At 41.1% G+C, this 13,737-nt stretch overlaps 1 protein-coding gene across 3 annotated transcripts in view; it reads left to right on the plus strand.

Moving 5' to 3' along the window:
* Positions 1-13,737, plus strand: part of mcm10 (minichromosome maintenance 10 replication initiation factor) — a 60,990-nt gene that overhangs the window by 27,786 nt on the left and 19,467 nt on the right. For all 3 annotated transcript variants that reach the window (XM_068059555.1, XM_068059556.1, XM_068059557.1), the window contains exons 12-16: positions 2,082-2,198; positions 3,561-3,681; positions 3,990-4,218; positions 6,126-6,270; positions 10,232-10,350. In XM_068059555.1, coding sequence (XP_067915656.1) covers positions 2,082-2,198; positions 3,561-3,681; positions 3,990-4,218; positions 6,126-6,270; positions 10,232-10,350 — 731 coding nt within the window. The remainder of the gene's footprint in view (positions 1-2,081; positions 2,199-3,560; positions 3,682-3,989; positions 4,219-6,125; positions 6,271-10,231; positions 10,351-13,737) is intronic.

Genomic DNA, 13,737 nt, shown 5'->3' on the forward strand with positions numbered 1-13,737 from the left:
GACGGTCCAGCACCACCTTTTCAGAGCAACTGAGGTGTCATTTTTCAGATGAGGCGTTAAACTGAAGCTCCATCTGCACTCACAGGTGGACGTAAAAGATCCCATGGCACAATTTTGAAGAAGAGTAGGGGAGTTATCCCTGGTGTCCTGGCCTATATTTATCCCTTAATAAGCATCACGAAAAAAACAGATTATCTGGTCCTTATCACATTGCCGTTTGTGGGAGTTGCTGTGCGTGAATTGGCTGTCATGTTTCCTACATTACAACAGTACTACATGTCATGCTAGACACCCACCTGCCAAGAATGAGGCACATTAATTTTGTCATGAACATTGATTTTAAACTGTTACTGGTGTGAAAGAAGTACTTGTTAAACAGATCAGCTGTGACTGAAAAAGACATTTGCATATTAACAGACAGTGATTGGAAGAACAAAGGACCATTCCCTGACATATTCAACCCACAATGGACCATTCCCTGACATATTCAACCCACAATGGACCTTGATCACCAGGTATTGTGTGCAAGAAGAGCATTCCAGAGACTGCTAAGGTGATACAATCCAAGACGTGGTCAGACCAGTTAGTCACGTGACTGGGGTTTTCTGAATTGTACAAACAGTTTGAACTCAGAAAGACTGTTTGCTCCTGGACTGAGAAGATCTCTCCTGTCTGCTCCCATCTCTTTCTCACAAGCCTCTGAATCCACTGAAGACACATGAACCCTAAGAGAGAAAAGTCTCCTACAGTGAACAAGGTTTAAGAATAATATTGGGCCCCAACGAAAAGCAAAATCTACCTACAATCAAGGACTCTACAGTGAGCTTGACGAACCATAACAAAAACTCTTCAGATATTGCCTGAAACTTTTCACTTTATTTTTTTCTTCTGCTCTTTTCTGTCTCTATTTGCATGTATGTATCGCGTATGCATTCTAGTGTGGGCGAGTCGTGTATCCGTAGGTGTCAACCGAATTAGAGTTTAAGTTTAATAAATTTAAACTTTTCTTCTTTAAGCCTAAGAAAACTTGTTTGTGCTGGTTTCTTTGCCTTATAATTGAAAAGCAGTGAATAAGGATTCACCAAAGGGGAGCTAACACAGTGTGTTTAAAAATAAAACCCTGTTATGGTAAGACCAGGTGAAGTCTGAGAGGGACCCCTAGACACCTTTCTCACCTGGTCGTAACACTACACTTCAAAAGTACTTTTTTGGCTATATAGTACTTTGGGATGTCCTGAGATCGTGAAAAGCGCTGTATAAATACAAGTCTTTTTCTCAACTAGGAGTGAATAATAAATGCAGCCTTTCCAAAGTGACCTGTGTTCTGAGAACAAATATTTTGGTTTTTTTTAAATTCTCTAGCCAGAAAAATCTGTTTGCAGGATATATCAGATTTTTTAAGATGCAGTGCATAATGTTGATCATTGCTTGTATTATACATTAGTGTGCTATATTCCTTAAGGAAAGTAACTACAGTTCCTATACCCCAGTAAGTCAATTGGGGAAGGGAGGTGGGGTAGAAGGAAAAAACACATTGTACTTGTACGAGGACATTGCCCTGAATGACACTCATCACCCACCATAGTCAAAATTATCCCAGCCCAGATTTAATCAAGGCTTATATGTTGCGTTGCCTATAATAAAAGGATAGATAAAACTAGGAATGAGACTGAGAATGCATTCAGTGTTGGGCAAAATGGATTCCATCTTCCTTCACTCCTCTTTGATTCACTGTCCATTGAGACTGCCTCCAGATTTAAATTACATTTGCACAACACCTGGTGCTGGATGAAGCCAAAGTGCTTTGTGCTAACAATACAGTTGTAATGCAAGCAAATTTCAGTCTCAGTCTATTAATCAGCTCAATTTTCAAAGTCCAGTGAAGGGCAGAAGTAGATTAGGAGGCCAGGTTAGGCATTTAAAAACTGAAATTGGGAAGTGCACAAGAGTTTGAGGAACTGTTTTATTCTTTTGAAGTCTTAAAATAACACTGAACATTAAAGTGTTTTATAATGTTCCAAATGGAAAGTAATGTATCTGAATTGTCACCAGTCACTAATAGATTTTGTGTGTAATTTCAGCATTGGCAAACGGGAAGGTATTGATGGGTTGCTCAGAAGATTTTAAGGATTTAATGGAAATGCGCTCAGTTGGAGCTCGTAACCTCACGAAACACCTAAACAAGGCGCCTATGAAAGGTCAGCTTGCCACTTGTATTCTTTTAATCAAACTTTTGTCTCACAAGTTCAGCTATCAATAATCCAGTAAAACAGGGGAATGGTATAAAGACTTAAACTTTGCATTTCGCTACGAGTGCCATTTAATTTCCGATAGTGAAAGGCAGAAGAAAGTGGACTCCCCTCTGTCCCATGGAATTGAGTTTTCATGGTAAAGGCCTGCTCGGGTCCGACAGAAGCACAGCCGACCCGGCCCGAGTCCTTTCATTTTTTCCCGCACCCAACTGACCACCGGAATAAAGTTGATTACATTAAAGAGGTTGTGCTCGACCTTGGTTGGAATAGCTCACTGCAGACCAGTGTGGCGTGTTTCCCGCCTTGACATCCTGGCTGTCACTGTGCCCAACCTGACCCGAGCCGAGCCCGAGTGCCAGACCCAGAAGAGCGACCCCGACCCGAACGCTACCACACAGGCGCCGGCGCCATTTTTAAAGGGCTTCAGCCCTCAGAAGCAATTTAAATGTTTAAAGGGACAGGTTCGTTTAAAAATTGAAATAAAAACCTCTTCACACCTGCAATCTCCTCTCCCACCACCCCCCCCCCCCCCCAATGAATAAACAGTTAATTTTTGCCCTGTCCCCCCCCCCAAACAAACTGAGTTCTCACTCACAACCTTTCCCTCTCCCGAACTTTATTCCCTTTGACCCTAAACCCCTTCCCACCATCCCCGCAACCAATCAGAGCGGTTTTGACCGCTCCTTCACCCCTCCCACCCTGATAATTTCAGTCCTACCCCTCCCCACCAGTGTCTCACCTCAGAACTCCATATGGAGTTCCAAAGGCGCGCGAGTTGCGGCCGGTGCCCTTAATATCGCCATGGGATGGCTGCCCGGTCCAGCTAAGTTCATTAACATTTACTTGCATGAATTTTACTAGGGAAATGAAGGCCCCGCTCCTTGGCCGCAGCAGGGGGGAGGTGGGGGGGGGGGGGGCGCCGCACCAAGACCTTCCTGCAGCTGGTAATATGCAGCATTTTACGGGCCCCCTGCCACGACCCACAACTTCAAGGGGCTGGTAAAAGTCAGCTCCATATGTTTACTGTGCATTAAAACTTGCGAGATTTTAAAAATCAAGGTGTAGCTCAATCGGGAGTCAGTGTAGCTCAGCAAGCTCAGGGCTGAAATGTGAACGGGACTTGGTGCGAGTTAGGATAGGGGCAACAGAGTCTTGGTAATGGTATAACCTGTGAATTTTATTAAAATATGTACTTCAATTTATGTGTTTATACCAATGGAGGATAATTTGCACTGTAAGATTCAGAAAACTTTATACAGTTGGTACATACATTGGCCAGTGACCATTCATTGCTACTTGATTTTTCAGGGGAACCAAGTAACAATGCAGGTCCTTCCATCCTGTCAATATCTGCTTCTGACCTGTTAAAGCAGCAAAAACATAAAATGTTGGAAACGCGTAAGAGGAGAGCAGAAGAGTTAGAAAAAAGGTAATGTTGTCAGGTCATTGGTCAGACGGGAATATAAATTATTAATTTATTGTGTAACTAGATTGTTGCTCTGGATTAGGCAGGCCTATCAAATTAAAAGTAGGAACTTTATGATAAGTTTACAGTAAATTCAAGAATTTCAACACATCCAAGTGAATAACACCAATCTTGGATTCAAAATAGCTATTTTTAGTGAAATTTTATTATTTAGTGTGACTGTGATGGATTATTGCATTAGACAACTAATACTGTACTGTCCCAAACACAGCTAGCTGTTAGATATACTGTGATAGCATTTCTTCTTGCAGGTTTATGCAGAGTACAAGTGGGAGCAACAGTCTCACATTTGGGTCTGGAGGGTTGTCCTCTCACTCATCACCCAGGGTTGGAGCAGAATTTCCCAAGGAGCAGAAATTAGTAGGAACGCCACAGTCACCTAAACTGGGCAGAGGCTTTGCTGAAGGGGATGATATCCTGTTTTTCGATACATCACCGCCTTCAGCACCAAAACTGAGCCGTAATGCAGATTCTAAAAAGGTAATTTCTGCCATTCTTGTATATTTAGATATATATTCCTCCACTATTGACATGCAGCAATAAACAGATCTTGTTGCTGAAAATTGTTGTCAGTAATAACTTATGAAAAATATATATTTTTTATTTAAAATGATTGACGATTTTAAGTCTAGTTTCAATTTAGAAAATGGTGATTTGAGTTCAATTAATTGACCTTAAAATGTTCACATTTGAAATTCTGAGCATATGCAATATCAAACATGTTGCATGAATACAATTTTGAACATGTTTTTCATTGGTAGTAAAGATCAGAGTACAGTTACCATCTACTGTTTTTGTGAAGAGTATTTTTCTTTCTCAGAAGTAATCTGGATTACACACTCCTCTGTCGCCATCATCCTATGCCACACATGAATGGTTTACTGGAAGTGTAATTTAAGACAATGGGGAGAATTTTATGCTCTCCCCAGGGTGAGCATATAATTGGACGGGATGGTGGTGGCGGGGGGGGGGGGGGGGGGGTGGGATCCTGCCTCATTCCAACCACCACCCAAATTAAGTCCAGGGCAGGACATCCCATGAACAGCCGCTATTAGCCCAGTGGCTGGCGGGCCTGTCGCTGCATGGGTAGCATGCCAAGTAAACCCATGTGGGTTGCTTGCCAGCTCCAGGGGTGGGGGAAATTCTTCCATGACCCCCACCCCGCGAAACCCCTCCCTCCCTGACTCATTTGTGGTCTGGGTCCAGCACCTCCAGTGAGTTCAGTACCAGCAGCGGTCACTGCTTCCATAGTAACGCTGTTCAGTTAAAGAGCTGTAGGCCTCTGATTGGCCAGCAGCTCTCAGCAGGCATGACATCCATTGCTGGGGTCCTTAATCCCAGGGAAAACCCACCGCTGTCCACTTGTGCCTAATTGGCACGTATTGCAGTGGGCCTTCCCCAGAGGAGGTGACACGGGGTTCTCGACGGTGCTTTAGCTGGTGGCCGAGACTGCTGTCACCTGGATAAAATCCCAGCCAATGTCTTTTTTTCTCTCTTTCCCCCTTTCTATTCCTGTCCAAAAATGTTTTATCTCGCAAACTAATTTGTGTAACTTTTGTTAAATATTAGTCAGAATAAAATGTCTGAACGTTGGCGGTTCCCCAGATAAAGTATTTGTTATTTTGAAACTGAGACAGAGCAGGATGGGCCCCAGTTTAATCCCTGGTCTGTTTAATTTAAATTAGCTGATTTCGGCCAGGTGTAATTGGCCAAATACTTTTTCTGGACACAGTGTGTACAACAGGGTGAATGGGATTTGGGTTAACTGTGATGATCTCCTACTTCCGCTAAGACTGCTGACACCTGAAGGAATGGCACTTGAGCATGAAATCATACCCAAGGCAAATTGATGCCTTCAAGAAAGGAGGAGTGAAATTTGAAGGCCAGTATCTTAATTTAAGCTAGTGAGCTTGTGATCGATTGCGAGTCATTAGCTACTTGAGCAAGCAGAATAATAGCTCTTATCCGTTGGCCCCACCTTGAAATTAGCTAGAATCGTATAGCATAGAAGAGGGTCATTGGGCCCATCATGTTTGTGCTTTCTAAGAGCTATCCAATTAGTTACACTCTTTTTCCATAGTCCTACAAATGTTTTCTTTTCAAATATATATTTAACTCCTGTTTGAAAGGTACCATTGAGTCTGCTTCCACCACCCTTTCATGCAGTGCATTCCAAATCACTATAAAGCACCGCTTTTTAAAAAAGAGGAAAAAAATTGATCCCCATCCCCTGTTCTTTCCTCAACTATCTTACATCTGTGTCACCTGCTTCGCGATCTGCCAATGGAAACAGTTGGCTACAAATCTTGTTTTGAATTTTCAATTACATTATAATTACTATAATAAAAAAGAAATATCACTGGATTCTGATCTGTGAATTTTTCCAGATGGCAGCCATTATTAAACTACGTAAAAAAGGTGCAATTCTGGCAAAGCAGGACCCCAACAGTATGAAGAGGAAACTTCCCGACAAGAGCGAGATGCCTGTGAAGATGCTGGAGCGTATAGAGAAAAATCTTTCTTCCCCAAATGGTGAGTTGCAGCTGAGGGACATCCAGGGTCTGTTGGACATTATCCTGCTATGAGCTACTTTTTGATTTCCTTTTGAAACAGTCACCAGTTCAAAATGAAAAATGTAACAAAGTTCTTTTTTATAGGCTCTTGATGCTTTTCCAACATTCAAGATTTTCATTCTAACTTTATAACTTTTAAATGTTTATTTTAAACCAGCTTTTTTTTTTAGAAGAAAACATTCTTGAAATTGTCAGGGTGTTTTTGATGGAACAGCTTACAAGAGTTACTGGGCCTGACTAGATAAAGCATCTGTGCTTTATAAATGTAGTCTAGTCAGTTTATATTACATATCTCTCTGGTAATCAAGGACCAATGAACTGTTATTAGACAAGCAGTTTATCAGCTGGAAGCTTCCTTGTGTATTAAACAGACTGAAAGAGAGCAAACACTGACACTCAAGTAAATTAAAGTGCCACTAACTTAGGATTCCAAGAAAAAGTATCCTCACAACTCCTGCCGTTATAAGCAATTCTGCAAGAGCTGCCTTACAATCCTTGTCAAATTACTTTCCCTAACCATTATTGTATTGACTGCAACCTGCTGAATCCTTGTCCCTGCCAGTAGTTCAAAGCTTTGTTAGTCAAATCAGAAGTTTGATCAGCCACATACTTGTCAGGCAAAGAATTTTAGAAAATAACAAATACTTGTTACAAGGTTATTATTGGTCAGAGACTTTCTTTAAAAAGTTATTAACTCCATCTGAGAGCCATCTCAGCCCGTGCTGTAGATCTTGTGTGGATATAGTTTAGTTTAGTTTAGAGTTACAGCACTGAAACAGGCCCTTCGGCCCACCGAGTCTGTGCCGACCATCAACCACCCATTTATACTAATTTTACACTAATTCCATATTCCTACCACATCCCCATCTGTCCCTATATTTCCCTACCACCTACCTATACTAGGGGCAATTTATAATGGCCAATTAACCTATTAGCCAGCAAGTCTTTGGCACGTGGGAGGAAACCGGAGCACCCGGAGGAAACCCACGCAGACACAGGGAGAACTTGCAAACTCCACACAGGCAGTACCCAGAATTGAACCCGGGTCGCTGGAGCTGTGAGGCTGCAGTGCTAACCACTGTGCCGCCCTTACAGTTATAGAAACAAAAACTGTGGATTGTTCCTATTGCATCATTATAATTATCTGCCTCATTGTGCAACATCATAAACCTATTAATGGTACCCTTGTGATTCTACGCATTGCAAATTAGTACTCTGTTACTACATATGAAGAATGCTTTACATTCAAAGGCTGAGAAAGATTGTGTAAACTAGGTAATCTTGTGTATTTATTTAGTGATTTGAATAAATACCAAAGATCTAGTTACTATCTTATATGTTAATTGAAACAAACTTACAGACATTGCTTCTGGCTTTGAACAACACATCAACAAAATAAATCTGAAAAACAAATTTATATTCTTATACAATATGCATCTGTATGTAAATATCAGGGTACATTGTGTACTCCAAAAATGTGTTGGAATGTGGTAAATATTAAAACATGAAAGGACATAATAGAAGTAAGAAATACTGATTTGTTTTCAATTCATTCAGTGTTTTGGGGGTAGAGAGAAAATGAAAATAAATGAGGCTCTTCTAGTTTTTTTTGGCCATGTCCATACCACTTCAGTTTTGCGAGAACCCATAGTGGCATGCCGCATGTATAACACTGCTAACCTCAAGTACGGAGCCACATCAACACCACTCTACTCTTACTGAAGGAACAAACCACTGAAGTAAATATTACTTAAGGGTTCCCTCTAACTAGTGGGTCATCGAGCTTTCCCATCTCCCATCTCTGCCACCAGGTCAATGTGTTTTTAAAATTCAAGTGTCGCAGGGTCTCCACAATAGTCCTTGCTCCATGGCTTCAGGCATCCTGCTAATTGTAGAAATGATCAGAGTGTATTTATTGTCTAAAAGCTAATGCAATACTAAGTGCAGCAATGGAGAAGTGTTTATAAAAGCAACTAATCACAATTCCTGTCCTCTTCTATTTTTCCTAAAGAGGCCAGTGGTATGATATTCACAGATGGGTGAAGTACTATCCTTGCTTGGACTCGCTATTTGCCCACCCATTTATGCATTCATCATCTTGTAGGTAGCTGCGACTGGAAGATCACAGAATAGTTCTGCTCCAAGCAAGAGCTGAGCACTCTAACATATGCTGTATTGGTGAAAGCAGTGCTAAAATAAATAAACATTTACCTTCATACTGAAGTTAATTTTGCATCTCTAAGTTGGTGTACATTTATGTTTTCAGGGCTTGCCCAACTGTAGTTTGTTGACATCCACCCTTTTTATCTGAATCTTCTTACTGGTGTCCTCCTCATACTCTGAGTGAATCTAATGTAGCTTCCAAATTGAAAAGGGAAACATCTTCCCAACATGTGGTGGAAATTATGTTTTTTAATGTATCCATAGCAATTGGATTTCCTGTTTTTCACAGAAATAAATCAGATCCTCTTTGTTGGGCTATTTTTATTGCAGCATTGTGCTTTCAAATTCCATCTCTTCACCCTACTGTACACCTGTACTGTTGGAAGTTTGTCATAGTGCATTATTTAATTGGCCTCCAAATCATATGATTATAGATAGTGCTGATCAACTGTATATATTCTTGCCTCAATTAATCAGCCATCAGAGTAGAGGTGAGCAGAGAGGTGGTTAGAGCGGAGTGTGAAGATTTTAAGGACTGATGGTCTGAGATATCAGATAGTAAAGCCATCTATTGTACCACACACTCCCACTGTCCCACTAAAGAACTGGTGAACTGGCATTGTGCACTTCTTTGCAGCCAATCAAAGCATTCCTAACTATGAGGATTTTTTATATGTCAGCGTTGCTCCCAAGGCCAGCATTTATTGCCCTTGAGAAAGTGGTGATGAGCAGCCATCTTGAACCACTACAGTCCATGTCGTATAGGTATACCCACAGTGCTGTTGGAGAGGGATTTCCAGGATTTTGAAGGAAAGGCAATAAAGTTCCAAGTAAGGATGGTGTGTGACTTGGAGGGGAATTTGCAGGTGGTGGGGTTCCCATGCATCTGCTGCCCTTGCACTTCTAGGTGGTTGAGGTCATGAGTTTGGAAGGTGCTGTCGAAGGAGCCTTGGTGAGTTGCTGCAGTGCATCTTGGAGATGGTACACATTGATGTTACTGCGCCGGTGGAGGGGGGAAATGAATGTTTAAGGTGCTGGATGGGGTGCCAATCAAGCAGGCTGCTTTGTCTTGGATGGTGTTGAGCTTCTTGAGTGTTGTTGGAGCTGCACTCATCCAGGCAAGTGGAGATTATTCCATCACACTCCTGACTTGTGCCTTGTAGATGGACAGGCTTTAGGGAGCCAGGAGGTGAGTTACTTTCTGGAATTCCCAGTCTCTGGCCTGGTCTTGTAGCCACAGTATTTATATGGCTGCTTAAGTTAAGTTTCTAGTGAATGGTAATCTCCAGGATGTCGCTGGTGCGGGATTCAGTGATGGTAATGCAGTTGAATGTCAAAGGGAGATGGCTAGATTCTCACTTGTTGGTGGTGATCTTTGCCTGGCACTTTTGTGGCGCGTATGTTACTTGCCACGTGTTAGCCCAAGCCTGAATGTGTAGTGGCAAGCAGTGCCAGTGAATTATATAATCATTGGGAATGAGGGAGAAAGCTATTTGAAAAGAAATTGAGCATTGTTCACGCCTCGATCCATTGACGTTGGCAGCCTTGCATCACAGAAACCATTCCAAACCTTTGGGGATTTAATTGGCAGACTAGTTCAGTATATATTGGTCATATAAAGTAATCCTTGATCAATCTGGTGAACAAATAATACTGCTTTTTTAAAGTGGAAAATTATTCAACTTCTTGCACATTTGCCATGAAGATTCTTAGCACTCAAGCCTTTAGTCTAATCATTTTAAATTCTGTTTCTACAGATGAAGGAAATGATGAACCAACTTTAAAGAAGCACCGTGCACAGCTGGAGTACCTGGACTCAGAAGAGTTTCAGAAAATACTGAATGCAAAATCGAGACATATTGGCGCAGTGCAAGAGGTACAACCAGTCAGTCTCTGTCTTCTGTCTAACTACAGCACTGTACAGTATGGAATAAGGCCAGTTGTGGTTTACGTTCAGGCCATGTTTTTCCTGTTGAAACTGCACTGACTAATCATATAATGGCAGTCTGTGTTCCATTCAACAGAGACTGGGAACTTAATCATATTTGCTTTTGCTCCAAGACGTTTATAGTCTGGCACATAAACACAACCTAACACAGACTTTTTGCAGGCTATAAAATGTGCGCATAGAGCAAATTTATTTTCCCCGTCTCCTTTGCTAGTGTGCACACCTACTGTTTGTCAGTCAACATTGTGGTGCTTCTATCTCACAAACCAAAAGTTCAAATCAGTCCATAAGAAGAGAGCAATAGTATGAGAACAAGGGAGGAAAGGTAGATGACGTATTTTGTAAGCTATTACTTGTAATATGTGTAGTTGTAGACAATTTTGTGAAGGATCAAGAAAAGTTCAGTTGTAATCACTGTCATGCTTATTTCTATCCAAAAATATTTATAAACTGCAGCATCACTTTATAATAATGTGATATTTAGCTTAACACCTTAAAAAAATAAAATCTTGCTGACTTTATGACAGAAAACTAGAGTGAATAGATTTAAAAGTTTCCAACAGCTTAGGGAGTTGAAGGAATTTCTGTTCCCTTAGTAACTGAAGTACAGCAACAATGGCAGCTTATATTTAAACAGCGCCTTTAATGTAATCCCAAGGCACTTCACAGGAGAACTGTCAAACAAAATTTGGCACAAGCCACATAAGGAGATATTAGGACAGGTGACCAAAAACTTGGTCAAATTCCAGAGCTTAGGTCCTTTGCAGCTGAAGGTACAGCAGCCAATGACGAAATGATTAAAATCAGGATGCACAAGAGACCAGAATGGAAGGAATTCAAATTTCTCAGAGGGTTGTGGGGCTGGAGGAGATTAGAGAAAGGGAGAGATGAGGTCCTGGAGGAATTTGAAAACAACAATGAGAATTTTAAAATCAAGACATTGTTTAACCGGGAGTCACTGTAGGTCAGCGAGCACAGGGGTGATGTGTTAATGGGACTTGGTGTGAGTTAGGACACAGGCAGCAGAGTCTTGAATGACCTTAGGTTTACGGAGGGTTGAAAATAGGAGGCTGGCAATGTTCCCGCTAAGCTGCACAGGTGTGTGGCCAAGCATCAGACTGAAGGGTACCACACAGGCATTGTTCTGTGACAAATAACGCATGTGCGGCCTTGCAGAAAAATGTAAAGGGATCACGCCCTGAAAAAAATTGAGCTGTACATAACTAAATTTTACAGGGCATATTGGAGTCCAGTCAGGAGTATGTTGGAATACTCAAATCTAGAGGTAATGGGGGCAAGGATGAGGGTTTCAATAGCAGATGAGCGGGGCAGAGTTGGGCAATGTTATGGAGGTATAAATGGACAGTCTTAATGATGGCACAGATATCTGATTGGAATCTCATCTCAGAGTCACATATGACACCAAGGTTGCAAACAGTCTGGTTCGACCTCATTGCTAGGGAGAGGGATTGAACCGGAGGCTAGGAAACAGAATTTGCCGTGGGGACTAAAGAAAATGGCTTCAATGTTCATTACATTTTAAGTAGGAATGGAATTTTCATGTATGAATTTTAGTCAATTAATATTTTACAGCTGCTAAAAGAGCTTTGACCTGGTAAGCTTTATCTACATAGTTTTATGAATTTATATTAGTCTGGTTACTGGTTCCAGCAGTTCGTTCAGAGTTTAGTTTTCATTTTAATACTGATATTTCAATATTTTTTAAAAAGCAACTTTTAGATATCTCTGAGGAGAATTTTAATTGATGTTTTGTCAGTTCTGATGTTATCAGAATAAACACATTGGATTTGAAAAACAGTTTATGTCTCAAATTAAAAATGTTGAGTAATGATAATATGAAAACATCTTGATAAATTTTATTTTAGAAAAACAAAAATTGAAGCTACAAAAACTTTCTCCTTTTAGATGAAATGGAGAGTAGTGACTTTGCTGGTGTTGATTTAACTATTGTGTGGTTTTATTAAAATCTTCGAAGCCCAAGTGCCATGCATTGTTTAGAGTTATGGACTTTACCAAACCCTGCTGCATTTTTGCAACACACCAAGAAAGCACTATTAGTTCAGCTGTAGCCTAGGTCAGTGACTGTGCGGGGCTCCAGATTAGTTCACCTTATGCCCAACTTCATAATTGCATTGCTTTCAAAGCCCAAGTCATATTTCTCTATCCACACACTTTGCCCATTCTTGCATTGTACTGTACAGTGAGGTGCCAGGTTAGCATGCTTTTGAGGCATTAACCTAAGAACCAGATTGAGTCTGAGAAAAGCTTGCAACCTGATTAGACAGTTATGGCCTTGTTCCATAGATGAAGGACAGAGATTGCACAGTACTGTATTATCACCCAATCTCAATTTGGCAATTTACGTTTGTGTGAAGTGTCAACATAAGAAATAGGAGCAAGAGTAAACCATACGGCCCCTCAAGCCTGCTGCACCATTCAATACAATTATGGCTGATCTTCTGCCTCAACTCTGCTTTCACGCCCGATCCCTTGGTTCTCTTGGAGACTAAAAATCCGACCATCTCAGTCTTAAATATGTTCAACAATGGAGCATGCACAACTCTCTGGGGTAGAGAATTCCAAAGGTTCACAACCCGCTCAGTAAAGAAATTTCTCCTCATCTCAGTCCTAAATGATCGATTCCTTATCCTGAGAATGTGCCCTCATGTTCTAGGTTCCCCAGCGAGGGGAAACAACCTTTCAGTGTCAACCCTGTCAAGCCCCTTCAGAATCATGGAGACCTTCAATATGGAGACCGAAACTGTGGACAGTACTCCAGGTGTGGTCTCACGAAACCCTGTAGAACTCACCAAAGCCCTGTAGAACAGTAGCAAGGCATCCTTATCCATGTACTCCAATCCCCTTTCAATAAAGATAAACATGCCATTGCCTTTGTTACAACCTGGTGAGAAAGAGGTCTCGGGTTCCCTTTCAGCCTTCACCTGGTCTTACCGTAACAGGATTTAATTTTAAACACACCCTGTTTTTAACTCCCCCTTGGTGAATTGGCTTTCCAATTATAAGGCAAAGAAACCAGCACAAACAAGTTTTCTTAGGTTTAAAGAAGAAAGTTTGAAATTTATTAAACTTAAACTCAAACTCTAATACATGACGCGCCTTATTCTGAAGAAGAGTCACTGACCTGAAACGTTAACTCTGCTTCTCTCCACAGATGTTGCCAGACCTGCTGAGTATTTCCAGCGTTTCTTGTTTTTATTTCAGATTTCCAGCATCCACAGTATTTTGCTTTTATCAACATTTAGAAGTTGCATTCCTTTTAAAAAATATTCTGAT

Source organism: Heterodontus francisci, chromosome 27 (genome assembly GCF_036365525.1).
Source record: "Heterodontus francisci isolate sHetFra1 chromosome 27, sHetFra1.hap1, whole genome shotgun sequence".
Lineage (NCBI taxonomy): Eukaryota > Metazoa > Chordata > Chondrichthyes > Heterodontiformes > Heterodontidae > Heterodontus > Heterodontus francisci.